Source organism: Myodes glareolus, chromosome 20 (genome assembly GCF_982192425.1).
Source record: "Myodes glareolus chromosome 20, mMyoGla1.1, whole genome shotgun sequence".
Lineage (NCBI taxonomy): Eukaryota > Metazoa > Chordata > Mammalia > Rodentia > Cricetidae > Myodes > Myodes glareolus.
The window spans coordinates 29,299,650-29,326,491 of NC_142045.1; the positions used below are offsets into that span (position 1 = coordinate 29,299,650).

Here is a 26,842-nt window from a genome sequence, read left to right on the forward strand (position 1 = left end):
TTTCCAATTCCATCCCTAAGGCCTCTGTCTTGATAAAGAGAAGACCTTCACCAGGTAAAGGTGCTAGCCACTGAGCCCAATACCCAGGTTCCACGCGGTGGGAAGAGAGAACTGATTATATCAAGTTATTATCTGATCTCGGCATGTAGGTCATTGCAAATGTGGCTCACACGTATCTGTGCATACACAATAGTTAATGTAGTTTAAAAGCCCATGATTCCAATTTAGAGATCACAAACCAGAAAGCAGTACAGCTTTCTAAGATTAAGCAAACCCATGTTTTCATGTCACCAACCAAAGATTGTCCACCAAGGGCCATGTGTGAGTGTTGCAGCTCTGAGGGAAAAAGTTTCCCCAATGCAAGTGTTACATCCTGTCAGGAGTCAAGGAATAGCACAAAATGACACCATACAACAAACCTCACACAGGTCTATTGGGAAAAACACAGGAGGGTGGCGCCTCTGCTTGGGGATAAGCAGCAAAGAGCTGAGAGAGAGGCAGGCTTATGTGGGGTTTCTTGAGGGCAGAGTTTTCCAGGGTAGAGATTTCCAGGAGGAATTGGTGGGGTTTGAAGTCCTGAGCTTAGAGAAAACCCAGGACTGGTGGGATTTCGAGCTCAGGGATTGGTGGGTTCAAGTTCTGAGCTTGGGCTTTTTCTTAGGTAGGGTGGAGCTTGGCCACCTGTGTCTGGAGGGCTGAGTCTGTTCTGTAGGTGGAGCTTGCTGGTTGGAGGTCCTCAAGTGGGGCCTGTGTCTCGAGGGACTTGTACCGAAAGCTTGGCATCTACTTTGTTGTTGCACTTGTTACCTGTGCCGGCCGTGTTTCATACAGGATTGTTACTAGAGTTATTTGACTCTCAGATGTACATCTTCTAATAGTGAATAGCTTCTCAGTGAAAGAAATTACATTGGCTAACTCATTTCCAAACATCTTCTGATACTGGATCACTCCTTAGTAAAGGAAGTTGGGTTGACCAACTCATTTCCAAAGTTTAGACTTACATACCTTGCTTATATATACTCCTGAGCATTCAGAATGACTAGACTCTGAGAGCATTCACATATGCCAGCATCTACAATAACCAGGCGGATGAAGCAAGTGAAACATGCAGTCTGGGCCTGTCTCCACCACAGTCCTCCCTATTGTGTGCATTCATGTGCATTTCTGATTTCCTTCCGGGGCGGCAGACTTCCTGAGGGCAGAGTGGATGTTGACTAAGCATTCAGATTTGTCAACCTCATTGCTGCAGTGGCATTGAACTGTTGTAAGTAATGGACTCTTGTGTTTTCCCTATCCCAGGGTCCATGTGCTTTTTGTTTTCTGAACCAACTTCCCCCTTGGCCCAGATACCTTTCTAGTGCCCACTTTTATAGTCAGCAAATACTGGAAGACTGTGCCATAGTCCTTACTTGCAGAGAGTCAAGCTGAGAAAACAAACAGACACATAGTCATGTGTTCAATTCTGTCACAGAGGGAGGAACTGTACTCTGAGAGTATGGGAGAAGCTGGTGATGATCTGTGGAGTCCCAGCCCAAGGACAGCACCAATAGAGGACTGCGACTTAATCAGATTCCTAAGCTGTTTGATGGGCCCTACATCACAGCAGGCTGGTCTGCTGTCCAGTACCTATCTGCTCAACATGGAGACACCACATCCCCCCTTAGGGAAAGGTACAGAGGGATAGAAGAGAGGCAGCAGGCTCCCTCACCAGTGTCTCACTGACTGAAGGTGGAACCATGCTTTCCTAACATCAGTTAGAGCTGAAGTTTTCTGATTCAGAAGGGAAAGACTACTTGCAAGACAGGAACACAGGATACCTAATAGATAAATTCTAGAATACAGTCCCTTGGTGCACAAAACCATCTGGAACGAAGAAAGCGCAACCCCAAAAGTGAAATGTGGGATTTGAATGCTCTGCCTCAGGCCAAAGGGATCACTAGAGAGCACTAAACAAGAAATTTCTGGAAATTATACCAGCATCTTAACATTTTTCTGGCATAATTTTAATACTTCTGTTTGTGAAACAAAGTTAAAGTAAGTGGGAGATGCTTGCTCACTCTTCGTTCAGTGAGTGTCTGGGGCAGCGACTGAAGGCCAGAAGTGTTGAGTTAGCCCCGTCTTCTCGCCCCCAGAAGGCCCTTTTTCTTGGAAGAGTGAAAGTACAGACCCACAGTATCCATTGCTAGAAAGACTTTAGTTGATATTGGGCATTTGGTTTAACAGTAATATTATCGTTTACTCCACAAATAATTCTCAAGAGTTATTGTAATAATGTGAAGCCAACTAGAAACGGTCTTCTTTTCCCTTTTATAAACATAAATCTCGCAATGGGGAGAGACAGTGTGGTGGTACCTATTGAATACAATTTAGCTGAATAGTCACACTTTGCATTTGAATGGATGTCATGAAAATAAATGTTACATTAAAACTGGACAGCACTTAAGGAGATTTAATAATTCATCCCATCGTCGCTGCAAATAAATGAACCAGAGCTCCTTTTATGCAGTTGTTAAAATATGGTGGATAATGATCCATTCATGTTTAATATTGCTAATAAATTTGAAAGTTCACATTTTTACTGATAAACATTTTCTTGAAATGCAGTGTAGAAGGACATATGGTTAAATTTAAGTACTTTATAAATGAGAATTGTAGATAGTGATACAATTAGTGGCAGTGTTGTGTCAAGAGCCATCTACCCGCTTACCTGCATTCCTTCCAGCGCCCAGCAGTGGGTTTCGTATTTCACTTTTATGTGCACCAAATTGCACATGATAGTAGGGGGAAACTAGCGTGGTAACAAAGTAATGATCATAGTAAATATTGTGCTTTTCCTTGTTGACTTAAATTACACATTTACAATATCTCAGGAAAAATCTTATTAGTCTAATTTAATATGTTGAAATATTTTACCTATAAAATTTATGTTTAGGAGAAATGCTTAAGTCTCTGAACAAACAGTTGTACATCCAGACACATGGGCGCGCACATGCAAGCAGTGCTATATTGTGTGATCCAGACAGTTTGAGGTGAAAATTAGTTTTAATGGGAGCCATACAGTTTTAATATTCATATCTGCACAGGTTTTAATAAAACGCTGTATATAGCTCAAGCTACCCAAAGAATTTTTTCCTTTTTAGTGACTTTTCTCTAGTCTACATGGGGGAAGCTGAGAGAAACTAATTTATACCTTATAAATAATATCCCCAGGATCTGTCTTAAAACACAGTAGCAAGCTGAGATGTGCTTTTGTATTGAAAGCTTTGCTTTATTTGATTGCCACACCAAAGCCTTAGAGTTCTGACCTCAGATTGCCCTCTGTGTTGACTGGATTGTACAATTTTCTGAATTGTTATTTCATGTCAGTAGTAGACATTATGTCTCATTCTCTTTCTCCGTGAAGATTCCAGAAGCTTATTTCATTAGAGATCCCCACACGTTCCTCCTTACAAAGGACTTTGTTAAGGTACCTGTGTTGTATCCAGTATTGAAGGTGTTTTCTGGTCTTTAACTGCATGCATGGATGCACAGGTTAGCGTTTCCACATTTAACCCCAGCTTCTGGTAACGAGAACAGTCCTGTGCTTAAATGATGCATGATTAGAAGAAGTGAAGCTTGTCCCCAAAATACTAACACTCAAAGGATTCTGCACATTGAGAAAAGAGCACTTCTAGAATTTTTTTAGATCCTTTTATGGCTGACTTGAGCTAAACTTGCGTTGTCAAGAGTGTGTTGACCTCTCTTTTGACACATATTGCTTATGGCAGTCATCCTCCTTGCCCTGCAGGCCATGGAAGCACAGATACAGAATTTTGGACAGACGCCATCTCAGTTGCTCATCGAGCCACATCCTCCTCGGAGCTCAGCCATGCACCTGGTAAGGCATCAGCATGTGGAGGGATTTTCCTCTCCTTTGTACACAGGTAGAAAGTAAATAAAATGGTATTTCAGTAATATTTTCAGAGGCTTCTCCATTTATCTGATGACTCTGAAGCTCAAGGGCATGCTAGTAGGAAGTGTGATTTCTACTCTTCAGTCCTGCTGATTAAGTGAGCCCAATCTTGGGCTCACAAAGACAGCATCTATTTCTCCCTAAGCCTATTAGTGTACACACAGGCACACACACACTGGCCCCAAATCAAATTAGACCTGTAAATTACCACGCAGTATAAACACAAGTCAGTAGAAGAGTGGTTCATTTTAAGAAAAGTGAATGATTCTAAAGGCAATTTGTGGCTCCTGCCAAGTGACTGTGGGACAAACAGGCTGGTTAGAAATAAGAGCTCCAAAGTCAGATATGAACCAAACACCATTTCCACGACTACCTAGTGACTGTGGCTGAGTACTTAACAGCTGTGTGCTGACATTTCGGCATCTGGAGCATCCCTGCTCTGACAATCTAGGGCCTGCTTCTGAACCTCTCGTAGGCCAGCCCTTGGGATGTAAGCCCCCAATAGATACTAACTGGCATCATCAAGAGCTGACCATATTAGACCATTAGTCCTACTGTGCAAGGAAAAAATGTAATCTTTATGTTATATTCTAAAATTTAAAGGTCCATTCTTAGAACAATGCAATCCTTTTTCAGTTTATCAGCATATAGCAAACATTCTCCTTTTTATTTAATTCAATGAAGGCAAAAAAATCTTGCTGAGATACTTCTAATGTATTTTTTAAACTGTGATCTTTCACTATTTTTTTTATAATGAAAGTACAGATCTTTTGAGGCAGAAACAGTTGCAAATGAATTCTCTAATGATCTGTGTGTATCCACCATCTTGGAGACAAGCTCTTCAGTGAGGAACTCTGAGATAGGATGGCAGTGGATGGGCGTCAGCAAGCCTATAAGCCAATGTTTCTCTGATGGAAGAAATGCTTATCTCCTACAGTTACTTAATGTACTTTTGAGCCCTCCAGGTTTCCTGTGACTAGGCAGTGAGACACAGTGTCAGGTGTGTCCTCAATTCTGCCAAGAAGCAGGCAGTATCTGGGAAAACAGATATACATGCTTGCTTTAAACGTTCTCTCCACAGCAGCCATCTATGTAGTCTCAGCCCAGGGCTATGGAGGGTGTCTTTTGATTGCAGTTGATCATTCTGGGTAACAAAACAGAAAGATTTGCACAGAACACAGGTTGTTCCCAGATGACTCTCAGCCGTGGTACAGACCAGATGTGGTCTTAGAGGGCCAAGCTCCACACTGCCTAAGAAGTCTCCTGCATCTGTCTTATGAAAAGACTTGGTGGGAGAATTCTAGTCTATATTACTTTTTCTCTGTTTTTAATGAAGATGATGATGATGATGATGATGATGATGATAACTATCCTGGGGAAGTGCCCAGTTAGAACTCATTACCTTCCTACAAGGAATTATTGGATGCCAAATTGGCATGGAGTTGTTAACAGAAAATAAGCTTTCTAAGCTCATGCTCTATAGAGACAATCCTCAAACATGGCTAAAAACCAAGTAGTGTCTATTTCCAGCGTTCTTATTTTATGTTTTTGTATAATAGAGTTTATAGTGCTCTATAGTTCTTAAAGCATCTGCTATCATAAACTAGGTGTTTAAGAAGAAAAGCTCAAGAAATCAGTAAACTGAACCTATCGGGGAGAATGCATAAACTCTGAACAGGTCAGCATAGAGCCCAGATACCTGGAGACACTGGCCAGAGCACCAGGTGGTTGTATTTTAACCCTTTATATCCTGGCCCTAGGTTAGCCCAATAAAGATGACAGTTACCAGCCAAATCACTTTATATTTCATGCTAACATTATCAGTCAGTGATTGAATAATTTCCCATCAAATTGATTTTTTGACTTCCCTGAACAATTATGATGCATCTTGTGGCTATGTCTGTGAGCTAACTGTCTATGTGATAATCTGGCCATACACAAATTGAGGCTGACTCTTAGCAATAGAGTATACTGCCTCAGTGACTTAAGAGACCCTGTTCCCTTTTTCTCTGTGCCTTCTTCAGGTGAAGCTGCTCTATCTGGGGTGCCCTGGCCAGGGAGACCGTTCAGATGGCTGTGCTCAGGCTAGCCTTATCTGTCTGCATCTCCTACACCTAGACCTTGAACTAACCAAGTTATCCTTTCTGTTTCCTTCTGTCTCTCCCCTTTCTACTCAACAGTGTTTCCTTCCACAGAGCCCGCTCATGTTTAAAGATCAGATGCAGCAGGATGTGATAATGGTGCTGAAGTTTCCATCCAATTCTCCTGTGACCCATGTGGCCGCCAACACCCTGCCCCACCTGACTATCCCTGCCGTGGTGACAGTGACCTGCAGCAGACTGTTTGCTGTGAACAGGTGGCACAACACAGTAGGTACGTGGGCCTCAGTACTCACCACAGAGCTAAGGTGTCGTTACAGACAGACAGCAGCAGGACAGAGTGCTGTCAGGCCCAGTTGGCAGCACAGTCTGTCCACTGCTACAGTGCTATCCTAGCTCCTTAGGCATGGCTCCGTTCTTCCTCTGCACTCCAACAATCTTCCAAACAGAGCAGGTTTGTCTAGATTTTGTAGGCAACAACCTCAAACCATCCTCCTTCAATGGCATTAGTTTATTTGTCATTAGCAAATATTTCAATGACCATTATGTGTCAAATAGTCTTAGGCTTTGAATTTCAGCGGGGAACAAGACAGATACCATCTCTAGCTTTGTGAGCTTGTCTGTGAGAAAATGAAAACACTGAAATTGTCCAGTCATTTCACATGTGTTTGCTCCACATTCAACTGTGAGGGCTCCAGCCGGCACATCTTGAAGTGATATAATGTCATCGCAAACATTTAGACATACTGATCCTTATTTAACCAGGGCAGACATGGATGTGAGCAAATGATTTAGTGGGCCAGTTCACCACTCATGGCTTCCTGCAAAGTCTTAGGACTTCCACTGTCTCCAGGACTGAAAAGATGAGTCCTGCTGATTTAACCTGGATCTTTCAATTCCACTGATGTCAACCTCACTCTGAAAAGGGCAGTGATTTATACCACACTTCACTTCCATGAGTTTATATGTGCCTGGCTCTGGTTTGTGATTCTTGGTGATATTATCAACAGGGGGTGGCACAGCTTCTGCTTGCCCAGGAGTGTACAGCAGACATCTTATGGGAAAAGAAGACTTCATTGTTCATGGGGCCTTGGCTCCTAGGAATGTTTTTCATTAAGAGAAAAAAAAACTATAAAGGGCTAAATTATTAAATTGCTCGAGAATATTATGTATAGTTATTTCATAGCCTTATGTAAAAATATGACAAATGAACTCAGACCCCAGATGTCAGTCCCAAAAGTAACTTAAGTGGGATAAAAGTTTTAGGTGAGACTCAACTTATAACATGGATTGACTCGTCACTTTATTGGGAAAGGCCCCTCAGAGGAGAGCCGCAGCGCCTACGTGGCTCCATTCCATGGAAGCCCAGCCTTGTCTTGTATTCCAGGCCCACAGGTTGCATTGTAAGAAATGTTGTGATGCTCTCTTTGTCCAGTTTACCGCTTTTCATAACACATCTCAAGGAAAACCTAAAGTTCCTGCTGTGGTGACTTTTTAGGACTCAATGAGGTCACATGATAGAACCGAGTCAGAACAAATTTTTAAAAAATGCACATTTTATGTGGCATCATAAAACACCCTTGTTTGGAAAGGCTTCTTTTCAGATAATCTCATGGCAGCTCTCTATACTCACTTCTTTAGGCCTCAGAGGAGCCCCAGGATACTCCTTGGATCAAGCACATCATCTTCCTATTGAGATGGACCCATTAATTGGTATGCTAATATATCTGTTATTTTCTATGTCTGTGGTGAAACTCATGACCAAAAACAACCTAGGGAAAAGTTTGTTTTGGCTTGTGGTTCCAGAGGGAGAGTCCCTCATGACTGGGAAGCATTGTAGCAGGAAGCTGAGAGATCACAAACACAAAGAGAGTGAACAGGAGGTGAGGTGAAGCTGTAACTTCTCAAAGTCAGTCCCCAGTGATGTGCGTCCTACAGCAAGGGTCCTTGGGATCCCACAGCCTTCACAAGAAACACCACCAAATGGGGGCCAAGTGTTCAAATGCCTAAGCCTAGGGCAGTCATTGATCAATGAATCCACGGCAGCTTTTTAAAATCTCATCTATCTGCACATTCTCACCTGGTTGTTTGTCTCAAAATACAGCTGAGTGATACATGACAACGTCAGCATGACAATGACAACTAATTGTCACAAAGGGCTTTGCTAGCCTCTGCATGCAATCCAAGAATGCATTGCTATTAAACCAACTCTTTATGCCATTTCCTTGATGTTTTAGGAGATATGTAAGTTGAATAGTAAAAGGCAAATAATTACACATTGTCCAGTGTTTAAGCCTCAGATATTCTTAACAACCTTATATTAAGGTAAAGAAATTGCTAAGGGAAATTAATACTGAAAAACACCTTCTAAACAAATTTCTAGCTGATGGGGCTAAACTTGTTTTTTAAAGTAAAGGCTCCTGAATTGCAAACTCCTGAGCTACAACGATTTATAGTTGTGTGGTCCATAGACATGCCTTGCCCCTTGTTTTTATATCTGTGAAGTGGTTTGTGGTGATGTCTATTCTCCTGGTTTGTGGGTTTATTTAGAAAATTAAACTGAAAGAAAACTTGAAACGCTTTAAGAAGTTGCTAAGTTGTGTATAAGCAGTGGTATTCTGTTCTTCCGTTGGTTTAGCTTTCATTTTGTTCTGACAGACGGGTCTTAGCTTCTTCTTATTCTCACCCAGCAAGACAGCCTTGCAAAGATACAAGCTTTTGGACTAAGACGATTTCTGAGTCTGTCCTTGCTGTTTGTCTGTCTTCCAGACACTGAAAATGAAATGGGTAGCTAATGTGTGACCATGGGACAATTACTGATTCTGCTCTCAGTAACCAGCCACCAGTTCTGCGGTTTTCCAGCGGCCCAGGACTTCCGGATTACTTTAGAAACCTATATTTCTAAATGTCAATTCTCTTTTACTCCTTACCTTAACCAAGCAGTTATTTCAATTATTTTACAGCTTTAGTAGATATCTACATATAAAAGCTCAGTGATTTAATTGGCATTAGAGCCTAGTGGTGGTGACCTTCCACATCTGCACTTCCTGTTTAAGAATTCAGGAAGTGATTTTGCCTGAAAGGATGGCTCAGCTTAGGGGACAGGCTGGCATCCAGACAGGCACTGGGGAAATCATAGATGTCTCTGAGTTCCTGGCTATATTCAGATTTACTCCCAGTGCTACACACTGATTCTTTGCCTGTCTCTCTCTCCCCCAATCGCTTTCCCATCTCTTTTATTGGTCTCCTCCCCTGCCAGCCATGCTGCAAAGGCCATGTGTGTGTTGACAACCCAGGTCTTTAAAGCTACTGACCTGAAGCTCCCTGTGGGCTTCCCACATCACACCAGCAGCTCTCTGCCAGCTATTCCTGTGGATTGAAATGTGCCGTGGGCAAATGACAGATGGAGCAAGCATTAAGATCCTCCTTGATTGTGTTCAAGGTTTACCTCCACCTGGTTCTTACTGGACACTAATGAACTGAAGCATATCATGCATGTATAAAACCGGAAGCATCTAAATACTTTTATATGTTTTAAATTACTTTCTTGGATCCCTTATCTGTTCTCGTTTGTTGATGGAAGAATTGAGTTTGCTGACATAGTTTTTAAGTATATGATATAGATTGTGAATAATTATTGTTACTAAAGAAATGTATATTCCTTGAGGAAAAAGACTAAATCTTAACAATTTTGCACCATTGAAAGTCCATTTCTAGCAGGGAGGTGGTGGTGCACACCTTTAATCCCCTGTCTCAGGGAGGCAGAGGCAGGCAGATCTCTGTGAGTTCAAGGCCAGTCTGGTCTACAGAGTGAGTTCTAGGACAACCAGAAATACACAGAAAAACTCTGTCTTGGAAAACCAAAAAAAGAAAGAAAAAAAAAGAAGGAAAGAAGGAAAAAAACAACAACAAAAAACCCTGATCACACAACACACAGACGCACAAAGGTCCATTTCTACATCAGTGAAGCGCAAACTTACTTTCCTACCCTGATGGGTATGTGTGATGAAACTTTTTGGAATCTACCTTCAAATTCTTCTTCTTCTTCTTCTTCTTCTTCTTCTTCTTCTTCTTCTTCTTCTTCTTCTTCTTCTTCTTCTCCTCCTCCTCCTTCTCCTCCTCCTCCTCCTCCTCCTCCTCCTCCTCCTCCTCCTCCTCCTCCTCCTCCTCCTATGGGGAGTCAGCATGTGATTTATTTATTTTTATTCCTTTTTTATTTTTAAATTGATTTTATTGAGCTATACATTTTTCTCCGCTCCCTTCCCTTCCACTCCCCTCCCCTTCTTTCCTCTCCTATGGTTCCTGTGCTCCCAATTTACTCAGGAGATCTTGTCTTCTTCTACTTCCCATGTAGATTAGATCTATGCATGTCTCTCTTAGAGTCCTCATTGTTGTCTAGGTTCCCTGGGATTATGATTTGTAGGCTGGTTTTCTTTGCTTTATGTTCAAAAATCACCTATGAGCGAGTACATACGATAATTGTCTTTCTTGGTCTGGGTTACCTCACTCAAAATGATGTTTTCTAGCTTCATCCATTTGCCTGCAAATTTCAAGATGTTGTTATTTTTTTCTGCTGTGCAGTACTCCATTGTGTAAATGTACCACATTTTCCTTACCCATTCTTCGGTCAAGGGGCATTTAGGTTGTTTCCAGGTTCTGACTATGACAAACAATGCTGCTATGAACATAGTTGAGCACATGTCTTTGTGGCACGATTGAGCATCCTTTGGGGATATACCCAAAAAGGTATTATTGGGTCTTGAGGAAGGTTGTTTCCTAACTTTCTGAGAAATCACCACACTGACATCCAAGGGGATTGTACCAACTTGTACTCCCACCAGCAATCCAGGAGTGTTCCCTTTATACCACAACCTCTCCAGCATAAGTTGTCATCAGTGTTTTTGATCTTGGCCATTTTCACAGGTGTAAGATAGAATCTCAGAGTTGTTTTGATTTGCATTTCTCTGATCACTAAGGATGTTGAGCATTTCCGTAAGTGTCTTTCAGCCATTTTAGATTCCTCTGTTGAGAGTTCTCTGTTTAGGTCTGCACTCCATTATTTTTTTATTGGATTATGTGTTCTTTTGGTGACCAATTTCTTCAGTTCTTTGTATATTTTGGAGATCAGCCCTCTGTCTGATATGGGGTTGGTGAAGATCTTTTCCCATTCTGTAGACTGTTGGTTTGTCTTGTTGACTGGTGCGGGAGAATTGTCTGTATTCTGTCAATCAGGTTTTAAATAAAACGGTGATTGGCCAGGCAGGAGGTGTAGGCAGGAAAACCAGACAGGAAGTGGAAGTGATGCAAGGAGAACAGGAGAATTCTGGGGAGGAGGAAGTTGATTCCTCCCACTCCTGCCCAGATCACCGAAGCACCAGGATGTGAGCTGCCCCACTGAAAAAGGTACTAAGCCACCTGACTAACATAGATCAGAAAAAATGGGTTAATCAAGATGTGAGAGTTAGCCAATAAGAAGCCTGACCTAACGGGCCAATCAACTTTATAACTTACAGAAATCTCTGTATGGTTGATTTTCTCTGGGGCCTGCTGGCTGGGGGGCAGGACAAAACAAAAAACCCCAACAAACAAGCAGGCGCCTTCATGTTACAGTTGACTGTGTCCTTTGCTTTACAGAAGTTTCTCAATTTCAGGAGGTCCCATTTATTAATTGCTTCTCTCAGTGTCTGTGCTATTGGTGTTGTATTTAGGAAATGGTCTCCTGTGCTAATGCATTCAAGTGTATTTCCCTCTTTCTCTTTTATGAGGTTCAGTGTGGCTGACTTTCTGTTGAGGTCTTTGATACATTTGTACCTGAGTTTTGTGCATGACGATAGATATGGATCTACTTTCATTCTTCTACATATTGCCTGGGTTTCTTGCTTTTCCATGTGAAGTTAAGTATTATTATTTCGAGGTCTGTGAAGAATTTTGCTGGGCATTGCATTGAATCTGTAGGTTGCTTTTTGGTAAGATTGCCACTTTTACTATGTTAATTCTACCCAAGAGCGTGGGAGATCTTTCCATTTTCTGGTGTCTTCTTCAATTTCTTTCTTCAACAATTTAAAGTTCTTGTCATACAGGTCTTCCACTTGTTTGTTTAGAGTTACTCCCAGATATTTTATGTTATTTGTAGCTATTGTGAAGGGTGATGTTTCTCCGATTTCTTTTTCAGCTCATTTATTATCTGTGTAAAGGAGGGCTATTGATATTTTTGAGGGTCGCCTATATAAACTGTTATATCATCAGCAAATAGTGAAAGTCTGGCTTCTTCTTTTCTGATTTGTATGCCCTTGATCTCCTTTTGTTGTCTTATTGTTCTAGCCAGAACCTCAAGAACTATATTGAATAGATATGGAGAGAGAGGACAACCTTGTATTGTTCCTGATTTCAGTGGGATCACTTTGAGTTTCTCTCCATTTAGTTTGATATTGGCTGTTGGCTTGTTTTATATTGCCTTTATTATGTTTAGGTATGTTCCTTGTATCCCTGCTGTCTCCAAGACCTTTATTATAAAGAGGGTGTTGTATTTTTGTTGAAGGCTTTTTCAGCATCTAATGAGAAGATCATGTTTTTTACAGTTTGTTTATATTGTGGATTATATTGACAAATTTTTGTATGTTGAACCATTTCTGCGTCTCTGGAATGAAGTCAACTTGATCATGATGGATGGTTTTTCTATGTGTTCTTAGATTTTGTTTGCTGGTATTTTATTGAGTATTTTTGTATAAATGGTTATGAGTGTGATTGGTCTGTAATTATCTTTCTTAGTAATGTCTTTGTGTGGTTTGGGTATCAGGGTAATTAAATCAAGACCAGATAAGCAAATTAAATAGACCTATAATTGCTAAAGAAATAGAAACAGTCATCAAAAGGCTCCCAACCAAAAAAATGCCCAGGACCAGATGGTGTCAGTGCAGAATTCTACAAGATTTTCAAAGAACTAACACTAATACTCCTCAAATTGTTGCACACAATAGAAACAGAAGGGACATGACAAACTCTTTTATGTTTATTTTTAGCAAATAATTCTGGTGTGAACAAGCGGCAGATCACAGACCTTGTGGACCAGAGCATCCAGATCAATGCCCACTGCTTTGTGGTCACAGCAGATAATCGCTACATTCTCATCTGCGGGTTTTGGGATAAGAGTTTCAGAGTTTACTCTACAGAAACTGGTAATCCTCACAGCAAGTTTATTCTCAGTGTTCAAGAGATGGTGGAGGCTTGAAGACCTGAATTCTCACCCCAGCACCCACACATAAGCCTGTACTCACCTGTTATCCCAGCACTGAGTGGGGGGACACAGAGGATCCCTGGGCTCCTAACCAGCAGTCTTAACTGAACTAGCAAGCTCTAGATTCAGTGGGAGGCTGTCTCCAAACTAAGACAGAAAATGACTATGGAAAACATCTGATACCAACCTCTGGCCTCCACTCATATGTTCACACACATGCCCATACACACACACACACACACACACACACACACACACACACACACACACCACATGCATTCACAAAGACTATGTCTGTGAATTCTTTTCATAAATTAGCAAAATAAAATTATGCCTATTTCCATAAACACAATGAGTCTAAATTATGTCATCTTGTGCCACAGGGAAACTAACACAGATTGTGTTTGGCCACTGGGATGTGGTCACATGCCTGGCCAGGTCGGAATCCTACATCGGTGGGGACTGCTACATTGTGTCTGGATCTCGGGACGCCACCTTGCTTCTCTGGTATTGGAGTGGGAGGCACCACATCATTGGCGACAACCCCAATAGCAGTAAGTGTTTCCAACTATGGTTCTTTCCGACAACACATGACTTAGCGAGTTTTGTTGTTTTCTTCCCTTCATTTTTATGGACTCTGTAAAGGACTGAAAACATGAAGCTTTACATGACAAAGCAAGTGTACAGGTGAGCGACTGCTGTGACTTCGGCCTGGGGGGTCCCAAGTCGTCTCGTGCTGACCACTCACTGATCCTCAAATGTCCCCAAATGTTACCTAGGCTGTTAAATCTCAGGGTTTCTCTCAGCTAAGTATAACCTCTGCCTTCTTTAAAATCCAGTGAGCTTTTCATCTGTGCCGCAGTTGGGTGGCTCAATACTTTTCTGCATGTCAGTGGCCTTGCCTGGGATGATCTTTCAGGTACTTCTGTTCATCGGTGCCCCGTGTCAGGAGAAATGGCAAGAATGTTCTTTAAATCCCACACTTCTTCCAGATTGTGGGCATTTTATCTGGAATGCTACAAAACAGGAGATGGCTGTTGATGGACAGGAACCAAGGCCCTTTCATAGTACAGAAACTGCAGGAATACATTCATCGAGTACGTTGGAGTTTGTTCTCAGTCTCCATAGCTGAAGTGGAAAGTGTGCTGCGAAGTGATGCTTATCTCCTGGTGTGGGGAGAGATGAGTGTGAGAAATGAAGGCCTCTAGCCTACACTAGGGTCTGACAGTGACTCAGGGTTTTTTTAACATGCTAAAGAAATTTGTTGCCGATTCTACATTATCAATGAACACTTCCTGAAAAATTTAAACAAGGCAGTATCCTTATGTTCACTTCTAAAATCCCTGTCTCATCTGTAGCAGAGTTCTGCTGTGTGTGGTGAGGGAGGGGCCATCACTCCACACATAGTGTTGATGCATGTGTTATATCTAAGCACACCATTGCACATTTCCAAATGCTCTTCATCACTGCAGTACTATGGCAGTCCTAAACATGCCCAAGCATCTTCTATATGCATTGACAAAAAATATGCAGTATAAGAAAAAGGAATTTTAAAAAGCAACAGAAAAAAGTTTTATACCTAATTAATGTCTTAAAAATGAAACTCAGAAGGGATAATTCAACAATGGAATTTATAGGGCTACAGAGATGGACCCAAGGTCCCTGCAGAGGACCCAAGTCTGATCCCCAGCACCCACCCATCAGTAGGTTCAGCGACTGTAGCCGCAGTTCCAGAGGAGCCTGAGGCCTCTGACCCGTGAGCACCTGTACTCACATGTATATACCCTACACAGCTGCACATAATTTTTAAAATAACTCTTTTAAGTGGGAATTCATGTCTTAAAGAGCTACCATCTGTTAACAAAGATGAGATTTTGTATTATATACTGTCATTAGATAAAAAAATCTTAAAGAAAACATCAAATTATACTGATGATCTTTGTTGGCTTTGCTATAATGTAAGGTGCCTTTAACTCTAAAGATGGCAAGTACTGATCCATCAGTAAAGTTAAATCTAAAAACATTAAGAATAGGTAAAGCCCCTGGTAATAGATGCTATGTAAATGCTCAATGCTTATGTGAATCAATAAGAATGAAGTTGTCAATTTAATATTTATTTTTGGATGCAGTGTTTTTAGAGGTGGGGTTTTACTTTGTAGGCTTGGCTAGCCTGGAACTCCCTATGTAGACCAGACTGGCCTCATACTCTCCGAGATCCATCTCCCTCTCTCTAGTGCTCAGATTAAAGGCCTATACCTTCACATTCTGTGTTTAAAAGTAGCATTTTATTTCATCCTTAGACACAGACAAGATTATCCTTTAAAAAGCCAATTACAAGAAGGTATTTTTCTGAAGCACAATTAATAAAAACTCAGAGAAAGAAATGGGTTTCAACCCGATGATCCAAAAAGCAAAACAGTCAGCCACTGACTCTTACATCAACCTCAGTCCAAAATAACGATCCTGCCTCCAGGAAACTCAGAATGATGCTGCATCTGAGAGCTGTCTTCTCTTGTTCCATAATCCTCTCTAGGGCTAAAACTAAAGGCGTGCGTGCACCACTGGGATTAAAGGCTTGTAGCACCTGGTCTCTATAATAAACTAGTGTGGCTACTGGGATTAAAGGTGTGTGGTATTGCGGCCTGGTTTATAAGGCTGACCAGAGGGGCTGTTTTAGTCCCTGAATTTCAGGCAAGCTTTATTTATTAAAATAAAAATGAAATGCCACCACATTTTTCAGTATTGCTTCCATATATGGTTTTTTTTAAATAAAAAAACCTAGTCATCTTTGAACCTACAAACTTCCATAAAGCACACTCTGCAGTCCTCAGTCTGACTGAAATGTGGGCGTGTGTGTGCTCTTCTAGGAAAAGCAGGAGGAGCAGAGGCGGTATGGGTAGAGCAGCTGAGAGGTGCTGGGACCTGCTGTGCCCCTGTGTTGCGCGCTAGACAGAGGAAGAAGCTCCAGCCTCCAGGAGTTAAGTCCTGCCCCCTAAGTCACTAAGCACACTGACTACTTCAGGACTCAGTAGCTCTGTCAAGTAGTATTATCACCATCAGTACATGGATACATACCCAGAACTCCACATTCTGGCTGTGGACTCGTGAGTTGTGTTTAAGGAAGAAAACAAAAACAAAAAACTTTCTGCTTTTTGCCAAATGGATAACCACAAGAGTAAAATCCTTAAATAGGCAATAATATTTAATCAATTTGATAGTTTTATGCCCTTCTCTACGACAGTCTGTCTCCACAAAATATCTATGCCTGGCTCAAGCAGCTGAGTCGCTCTATGTTTTTAAAGGCAGCCAGCCACAGCACTCATTACATAGGCTGCCATACCTGTGACAGCTGTGGTACTGCCGTAGACATGCAGTCATTGTCATAAAAACTGACGCTATGAAAATACTGTCCAGTTTAATCCAGTCTAGCTGCCAAGTCACAAGTCAGAGGACCAGGTTGTATATGTTTTCTGTCTCTAAATCATTGCTGTTCAATACTTAAAGGGCACGTATGCTAAACTGGTAACAATGTATGGTATAATGTATGCCCTTGGGTTTGGAGGTTGTATATAATAATCTACACCTGAAGGAGAACCCCATCTTGGGACACTGTTGCCCAGTAGCTGCTATAATCTGGGAATTAACCTCCCGTAGACATTGAGTCATTTTGTATGGTGTAGAGACCAAACCAGACTCGTTCATCAAACCAGCAGCCTGGAATGAGGATTTGTGTCTGACTTTATGTGAGTATCGCTGGAATCTAACCATGAGGCCAAAGGACCTTAATATACTTGTTTCTTTTGTACTGTCAGCACTACATAATAATGGATGCCTTTATTCTACAAAGAAAAATAAGTAATGTTTGTAGATTTTTTAGGCAGCTATAGAAAGGTTAGTTTCGTTATGTCAAGTTATGTCAAATAAACTGTTGTAACTGATTTAGACATCTCAAAGTCTCATGCTGTCTCTTTTCCCTTTGTCATTTCCATGGCTGTGTCACAAAGACGATAAACATTTGCAAACAGACTATGACACAATTCCAGACTATGAAGGAGCAGGCTACCTGCCCGTACTACACGTCGGACGGTCCTGCCCATTAGTGCTGTTTATACTCATGATGCTGTTGTTATTCTTTCATGTGGCATTGAGCATAGGAAATTATCCTGGAGATTTACAATAGGTCCCTGGCTAGATAACAGACTTGCAAAGACATGAGGGACAGGTGCTTTCATCTGAAACAGCCTTACACAAATTCTGAAACTAATTTGGAAGTGATAAAAATTAATTTGCGCACTTTAATTGGAAGCAGCCTCCTGCATGAAAGAACGCAGAACAGGGCAGGCAATTTGTGCTAGGAGCTGATTGAATTTTTTGTCAGGTAGGTGTCTTGGACTTGGCCGCTTATCCTCTAGAGCCCTTCTTTGCAATATATTACAGCCCATCTCTGACTGGTGAGCTTTAACCAGATCAATGCTATTCCTGTGGAATCCCCAGGGCATGAGTTTCATTGATCTTGGGACTTGACAGCTCTCATTACGTGCTGTAGCTTCCAACAAGATAGTCACAAGAGGAGCGAGTTAACATCATTGTGTCTTCAGTAAACCCCGAAAATGCATTAGGACCTCAGCTCAAGACCAATCTGTTTTAAAGAATGTAATTTAAATGTTTATTTTGAGTGATACATACATATGAAAGTTTTAAAACCATGCAATATAAAACCCTGAAAAGGGATTTAGTGCTCATCTTTCAAATCAAATCCACCAATCTCCATATGTGTGAGAAAGTTACATGCTGCTTTGATCCACTTTCTAAACCCAGGTCTCTGCGCATGTGTAAACACTGAGCAGACTGTGAAAGGAGAGGACTGAAAAGATGGCTCCAGCTGTGCACACACCTTCTCTGTACACGTACCTCTGCACACACACCTTCTCTGCATACACACCTTCTTTGGCCACCCATTGCTGTGGACTCAGCCGTAGACACTGACCTTCCTATCAGCTGCAGCCTTCAGCCAAACATCGGCCAAACTGAGTTCAGCTCTTTGTCTGCCACTAGCCTTGTATCCAAAGACAGCCCTAGAACTAGTCCCTCAGCCACTACTGACCCTCAGTGTGATAAGAGCTTGGACATGGATGAGCCTGGACCAGAAACAGTCTTTAATTGAATTAATACACACACACACACACACACACACACACACACACACACACACACACACATATATGTATACACATACATATGTATGTGCACATACATACGCACACATGTGCACGCACACACATATATATGTATATACACACATACATGCGCACACACACACACACATATAAAATGGCTTTGTACAGAATCGAGGCACAAACTATTTTCATTCATGCTTTCACTTACAAAAACATGATGGGATTTTAATTTAAAGTTCCAAAACCAAACATCAAATGTTTTAGTGTGTGTGTGTGTGTGTGTGTGTGTGTGTATGTATATATATGTATATATGTCTGTGTGTATATGTATTTATTTGTGTATATATGTATATATATATATGAAACTAGATGAGTCATTTCTCAATCCAAGGATCTTACCTAGGGTGTAGTAAATGTTAGCGTGTTCTTTTATTAGGTGTCAGAGGAAGAGGAAGCATGGGCAGCTGGGGATACTTCTCAGTCACAGGATACTCTGAGGCCTCATGGGCCATGCCCATAATGGATCATCCTAGCTTAGCGCAGGGAGGGACGAAACCATTCTGCATAGTGTCCCGTATCATCTAGGAGACATTTTTGGGTTGGTGACAGGAGTGAGACTGCTTTCCTCTTGTTCTCTGTTAGTCTTCTCCCTTTGTAGCCCTTAGACTGTCAGAAAGATGTTTAGCCTGTGTTGTATATAACATGAACATCAAGAGTGACTAATATGTTCTCTGACTAGACAACTTTGACTCACAGACTGGGATATCTGAGCATCTTGTGGCTGTTTTGTAGAAAAGGAGGGACCAGGAAGTCCTAGACCCCTGTGAGGGTGTGGTTAAAGATCATGGGCCACTGGTGTGATCCAACCTATCAGCCACTGTTCTTAGCTATTCCAGAAAGTTTCTGGTAAATATTTGAAATCTGTGTGTCAGTGAAATTACTATAACATTTGATGTTTGGTTTGAAACTTTAAATTACAGTCCCATCATGTTTTTGTAAGTGTAATTAGCAGAAATGAAAATAGTTTGTGCCTTGATTCTGTGCATGGCCATAAGTAAGATCTGACCTCTGTATATTGCTGAGACCACTTCTGCCACGTCTATGTGCAGCATTAAGAGACTTTTTAGGTTTTCATCTGTTTCAAGGATACTGAAATGACTTTTAATAAAGGTGAGATGAACTCTGTGTATTTTAAGCCTTTTCTGTTTAGAATTCCCAGTGCTTGCCTGTGAGGACCAGATGCATTTGTTCCTTATTATCCACAGCACTGGAGTGAGGCAAGATGAGGTTTCCTCATCCTTGAGGAAATGAGCGGGGAAGGGGTGAAGTGCCATGGTCCTTGGAGAGGAGGTCTCACCTGCACCTCCCTGTGTGCCAGGCCCTTTGACCCTGAGCTCCATCCATCAGCTGTGACGTGACAGTGACAGGATATTACCGAGATCTCGAGTGACTGTTGGGGTGTGTGACATCTGTCCCTGGTGATGAAATGTAGGAAGAGCACTTGTCCTTGCTGCAGATTTTCCCACTCGCAAAGCTTTCAAGAACATTTTCTTTACTTTACAGCCGGACCTAGAGCAGTGTGAAAAGAGCGATGCTTCCAGGACCCAGGCAACACCACCTGTTATTAGGTTCCGTCCTCCATGATCTGAGGAGATCGTGATGAAAAGCAGTTAGACAGGTCTTCAAGGGGCTTGCTTCCTTGTGGAGAATATGTCACAGAAGGAATTTAAACTGCTCTTGTGCATTTTTTCTTAATTCTTTATCGTGAATGATTCCTTTTTTTCCTAGCATATTAGGGGGATAACAATTTATTAGAGGTTTAATTTCAGGATTTTTCAGTGTACTAATATCTCCAAAATAATCACAGAGACTGAAAGTATGTCTGGGAGAGAAGCCTAAGTGGGTGAGTGTGAAGCTCAAGTGTGAGGGAGACTGCACGTGGATTCCCCAGCACACACGTGGGGGGCCAGAAGTGACCTTGAGCACCTTATCCCCATCACTGGTAGTCACTGAAACAGCAAGGTCCAGGTTCACTGAAACACCCTGTCACAAAAATGAGATTAAGAAGCAATAAAAGACACTGAATCTCAATGTCTGGCCTACAAGTGTGCACCCACAAATCTTATTAATGCCCGATTCTCACTTTAAACAGAAACTCAAGCTATCTTGGAAACACAGTTTTTCAGTTTTGTGAATGTTTCAGATAAACTCAAGACTGACAGATATTGTATCATTATTCAAAGCCCATTACAACAGTTTGCATAGGTTTAGAGCTGTGGGCTACAGTGCTCATCCTCCCACTCCGCACTTAGAAATGCATCAGAAGGGGAATTCACATTGAAGGGTCTGAGAAAACTCACCCAACATGAAAATCTCTAGAGAAGCAGAAAATAGTAAGCCCTCCCCGAGTCACATTAGTGCAGCAGCTGCACGTGGGAGCCCTTGAGCCTTCAAGTCTCCACACCCACGTCTGTCTGTCTGTCCGTACAGTGAGTGCCAGGTCTCGAGCCAGGACGTGGTTCTTGGAAAGAGGAGTGCTAAGATCTGAGGCCCAAACCGAGGGCCCTTCTCTGAAATAAAAGGTGACGGTGTGCAGAGGTACCCATCCAGAAAGAATTCACAGGAAAAAAAAAGCAGACAAAGAACTCAAAAAACTTCCCAAGCTGAGCAGCCTACTCCACAAAAGTAAACAGTAAACAGAAGAGAAAACTTTAAAAATATGTGATGCTCTTTAAGATGTAAGAAGGGCATATTACAATTCTACATTTATTATGCAGGGTTCAGAACAAAATTCATTTTATTTTTTTTAAATCTTAAACATATAAATACTTAATGTGTAATAAATATTTTAAAAATTCCCTAATTCCAGAAACAAAGGCAAGTCTGGCTGCTGTGCTGGAAGAACCAACTTGGTTCTTTTTAAAGAGAACAAAATTGTCATCAACATCACAAAGAAAGGAAGAGGAGGGTAATTCTCACATCTTGCAAATGTGTTCTTGGACCCCTCAACCCTAGCGAGAGAGAAACAGTCTTGCTCACAATTAATCTTAGAGCAACTTTCCACAGGAAAGAAATTCACAATATAGTTATGACCACAGGGATTACATCTGTGTAACTCCCTGAGAGAAGTTTTAGTCTCATCACAATGAATGAAATTTAGCACAAAATATCGTACAATTTTCTGTCCTCAGAAAAGTATCTGCTGATCTCTTAGAACATAAATTTTCTAGAATTGTGAAAGAGTTGGATGCTGTTATGAGACCCAGGCTACAGTGTGGCTCTTTAAGGTGCAGTAGCAATGGCCTGTGAAACTGGTGACTTCAAATGAAGTAACTGGTTCAGATATACACACAAAGGCAGCTTTCTGTATACATGCTCTTTCCGATAATGATACTGCAGACATGAATCAATGACATTGACCATGTGAGTTTAGTATAACTGTTTTACCAACAAGAACCAAGATGAGACATGGGTGAATAACAAGTGTGTTGTTCCTGAAAACCGGGTATTATAAGCTCTCATTAATATTGCTACCAAATGCTGCATATCCTCACTTTCAATAACTCTGGCCTCAGCCCCTGGCCGATAGAAGGTAGCCAGGCAACTGGAGAGTGCATTCAGAGACGGGGGCACCAGTGGAAGATGACTCAGCCTGACTTCCTAGGTAGTTTTCTTCCTAAGAAGTGGAAAATTTAGACACTTGTCTTTCCTTTGCAACTTTGCCCATACCCACTCCTACTTCTGCTCATCTCTGCCTGTCTGGGTGGAGGCGTAGGGCTGTTTTAAAGTGAGTGTGAGAGCATGAGATGCAGACACAGAAGCTCCTGTCCACTCCAGCTCTTTGTCACAGTTGGCACTCTGGAAGGGGCTCAGTGGCCATCGGAGCCTTGTGGGACAGACTGACATAGGGCAGTTCCTTAAACCTCCTCCACTTGTGACCCCTTTGCACCCATGACATTTTTATACAACCATAGTTATACAGGCATAGAAAGAGGTATACACATCAAACATTTACCCATAACAAATCATAGACATTTCTTTAAAAACAGTTCTTTGGTATACTTTTAATTTCACCATTTATTAAAGGAGGAAGCCAAGTGTCATTGAGCTAATGGTTCGTTTTTACATGAAGAACTAACTCTTGGTTGAACCCTGGACACTGGAGGATGTAGAGCATTGTGTTCATTTTTCAGAGTCCATGGACAGTCTGACTTTATAGTTCTCAATGCTGAGAATGCCACATTATATAAATCCATATTACAAGATGGCAGCAGCTTGTTAGTTCCTTTCGAAAATGGTTGGAAATTCTGTCTTAATCCCAAGTCAGAGTCTGCTTAATGAATTCTAATAAAAGTTATATTAATCACTTTAAAAGTCACACAGTCTGGTGCAACCCAATCTAAATGTGTATTAAGTTGGTACATGTCGAAGATGACAGTAGGAATAGGTAACGGGACCATCATGTGTCTAAAGTAGCAGAAAACCATATGTGTGCTGCAAGAACTCCAGTCCCTAACTTGTGCTCACACAGTGCAGGAACATGTGCATTCAGAACCATACGCACAGGGATGTGAGCTGCCAGCTTCCGAAAACACCACATGGACATTATCATGGGATTTTGAGTTAATTTTTAGTCACTGTACATGGGAACCTTTTACTGTTGCCCAGTGCTCTGTGTCTCCCATGTTCATATTTAAGCTGGAACTAGAGACAGTGAGATGACCTGACCTAACAGGACATTGCCATGACTACATAATCCCACTCATAACTGCGTGGTTGAGAGGATAGCCACCGACACCTCTGAGCTTGCACATGGATCAATCCCCTTGCTGTCCCAGCCGCCCTGTTGCAGGACAGTAGTTATGCCGTGTCACACACGAGGGACAGGCAGAAAGGTAAAGTGAGTGGCTTTGGCCATACCGCTAGGAACTGTCCTCATCGCTGGTGACTGTTTTATAAGCGGCTCCTCATGTCTGTTCTGCTCTCCAGTGATGTCCTGCTGCTGTTTCTTTGTAGGTGACTATCCTGCGCCCAGAGCTGTCCTCACAGGCCATGACCATGAAGTCGTCTGTGTCTCCGTCTGTGCGGAACTCGGACTCGTCATCAGTGGTGCTAAAGGTCAGAAACCATTTCCTTCACGGTACACCTCTAGACAGTGAGCGTTTTCTGGCTAACTGTGACTCTTGTTGGTTTCTTCCAGAGATTCAACATAGACAGATGTAGCGTCTGGGTTCTCTGCAGTTGCTTAGTTTTATCAAAGATTAGTAATGTTTACCAGCATTGACATGAAATATGGTTAAAAGTTTACAATGTGGTCACCGGCATTCTAACCCAGACACTGATAAATTAAATTTGTAATGAATCTATATCATACAGCCATGAAAAGGCGCATTCAAAAGGCAAAGGAGGCATATCACTAATGCACTGGGAGCTTGGATCGGGTTACTCACTAGTCTAGCCTTAGGACCTCCACATCCTTACAGATCCTTTCTATGCAAAACTGACTGTGCAAGGAGAGAGGGAAAGGAGACATCGTATGCTTCTTTGCCTTTGTGGAAGAATTGTCATCTGAAGAGGAAATTTAGGTGGTTCTTGGCTTTTCTGACAAGGGATTACAGACGTCTATGGGAACTCTCCAGGCAGAAAGACCATAAGGGCGAGAGTGGAAGAGACTAGCAAAGCTGAGCAGAGGCCTAGAGCCCAAGAGGTAGAAGGGCTTAGCATTATTATTTTTAGTGAGAATTCCTTGAAGTTTTTTGGGGGGGAGTGCTATTATATTCATTTTTATCAAGGTCTAACTCTAGATGATCAGATATTGTTGTCAAATATTGTTCGACAGCATGATGGAGTATGTACAGTCTAAGAACAAGAGACCATTTGCTTTGCATTTCAGAATAAGTGAGCCTAGCTCCACAGGTGTAAGCAAAATGCTATTTTCCTACAAGTGGTGATGGCAAAGGATTTCCCACAAGTCTCCATAGCTTTTGCCTTTTTAGTCAGGGGAGAGATTAAGTATAGTTTGATATTGACACCTTTTTGTGTGTGTAAAAATGTGACTGTTTAAATCAATTGGCCAATAAAAAGCAACCACAGTTTTTGCAAGCTTTGGTTTTTGAGAGCAAAGAGGCAGGCATATAGTATGAAGTTACAGCATTTGTTTCCGTGATTAGGTCAGTGGAAACTTAATATATTTTCTTAATATATTTTCCAAGGCCATAAAATTGCCCTGAAATTAGATAAGCCTTTCTCTACACCCTTTACACCTTTGCCCCACTGTTAATATTAAAAGGCAAAAAGTATTTCTGTAGTCTGAATTAATTGTTTAACTTCTTAATTATACATTTACACCTTACATATAAACTACCAACACACAATTCGCCTGGCAATGACATGTCTGTACTGTGATGCTGAAATCTGATGTAGCTGGAAAATGTAGCAACGGCTCTGATCAATTTCTTAATGAGAACCTTTTAGAAATGCTGATCAAACTCCTTGCGCACACTCTTTGCTCATTTGACTGGGGAACCAAAGCCTGCAGTGATGACTGTTGTTGCAGGTGGGAGAAGAGATTAGAGCTTTAGAGAACTGTGGGTGCTGCATCACGTGTGTGTTTGTGTGGGTGAGTGTTGGTGGGTGGCGTGGGTGTGCTTGCATGCATGTGTGTGTGCATAAGTGTTGCAGCCACAGCACACTTCTGTTGTCTTCATCCACTTTAACAAAACCCGGTGTCTAGGTGTTGTTTGGGGTTGGTCACCCTGGTATTTTCTGTGTTTCTCACTGCAGAAGGCCCTTGCCTTGTCCATACCATCACTGGAGACCTTCTGAGGGCCCTAGAAGGGCCAGAAAACTGCTTGTTCCCACGCTTAATTTCTGTATCCAGTGAAGGCCACTGCATCATATACTATGAGCGAGGACGGTTTAGCAACTTCAGCATCAATGGAAAACTTTTGGCTCAAATGGAGATCAATGATTCCACTCGGGTGAGTACTCATCAGTGCTGAGCAGCAAGAAGCCACGGGAATCAAACTTGCTTGACATAAAATTGGCTTGGCATAGAGCTTCCCCAACATCCACTTAAACACATGCTGGGCTTGAAAGCAAGCAAACTCGTGGTTACGGTTTGAACAAACCCAAGATTCCTCGATACTGAATAAGCAGCTCAGTAAGTGAGACTCTAGAGACCACAGCTGTTTGCCTAGAGGCCATCATTCCAAGCCCCTTTACAAACAGTGATCTCAGCTCCATGTTCCCATCGTGTCCTAGTTAGAGTTTCTATTGCTGTGATAAAACGCCGTGTTCAAAAGCAGCTTGGAAAAGAAAGGGTTTATTTCAGCTTGATCACACTCCACCATGAAGGGAAGTCAGGAACTGAAGGCAGAAACCTCTAAGTAGGAACTGAAGCGGAGACCAAGGAGGAACACTGCTTACTGGCTTGTTTCTCATGGCTTGCTCAGCCTACTTTCTTATACAAGTTAGGACTACCTGCCCAGGGGTGGTACCATCTGTAGTGGGCTGGGCCCTCCCACCTCAGTAACTAATTAAGAAAATACCCTAAAAGCTTAAATACAGCCCAATCTTATGGAGGCATTTTTTTCAATTAAGATTCCTCCTTCCCAGATCTAGGGTTCTGCCAAGTAGACAGAAAATGACCAGGACACATGGCACTATAAAACAAAGAGGTCTATCCTGAGAACCCTGACTACAGCTTCAAGTTCCCTATTGCCCAGATTTACAAATGAAGTACAGTGCCTGGTGTGTCCGTACTAAAAACTATTGTAAAATATATTTCTGCTTTTTATATTAAGTCTCCATTAGCAATGCTAAGAGTTTCACAAAATGCAATATACTCACAGATTGAGAACATCTCACAATGTTCTCTCTAATCTACCTAGATTAGATTGGTAGTATTCTCATTGGGACTTTCATAATTTTATAACTAAATTAGTAAATTTTTTATTTTAATTATGCTATATTTGGGGAGCAGGGAGTGTGCACACTTGAATTCAGAGACCAGAGAGGGCATCAGATCCCCTGGATCTTGAATTCCAGGTGACTGAGCCTGGCTGCTGGGAACCAAACTTGTGTCCTCTAGAAGAACAGGAAGCGTTCTTTTTTTAAGCCGTCCATGCTGTTCTTTTATTTGGAAGCTACAGTATTTTAGTAACTTTAGGATTTATGGTCACCCACTGCTGACTCCTACTTAGCTCGTAGTTTTCGTTTTTCTAGATGAGATTCTTTTTTTTTTTTCAAAGTTTATTAAATTATAAAAGTTTCCATTTCCGCCCCCCTCCCAACACCCTCCCACTCCCCCCACTCCCTCTCCTCCTCCCTCTCCATCCCTAAGAGCAGTCAGGGTTTCCTGCCCTGTGGGAAGTTCAAG

At 41.8% G+C, this 26,842-nt stretch overlaps 1 protein-coding gene across 3 annotated transcripts in view; it reads left to right on the forward strand.

Moving 5' to 3' along the window:
- Nbea (neurobeachin) overlaps nt 1–26,842 on the forward strand; it is a 515,411-nt gene that overhangs the window by 482,935 nt on the left and 5,634 nt on the right. For 2 of the 3 annotated variants that reach the window (XM_087899501.1, XM_087899502.1), the window contains exons 49-56: nt 3,404–3,466; nt 3,788–3,877; nt 6,133–6,325; nt 7,693–7,764; nt 13,071–13,226; nt 13,669–13,839; nt 23,479–23,580; nt 25,246–25,442. In XM_087899501.1, coding sequence (XP_087755627.1) covers nt 3,404–3,466; nt 3,788–3,877; nt 6,133–6,325; nt 7,693–7,764; nt 13,071–13,226; nt 13,669–13,839; nt 23,479–23,580; nt 25,246–25,442 — 1,044 coding nt within the window. The remainder of the gene's footprint in view (nt 1–3,403; nt 3,467–3,787; nt 3,878–6,132; nt 6,326–7,692; nt 7,765–13,070; nt 13,227–13,668; nt 13,840–23,478; nt 23,581–25,245; nt 25,443–26,842) is intronic. The other variant, XM_087899503.1, reaches the window with a different exon arrangement.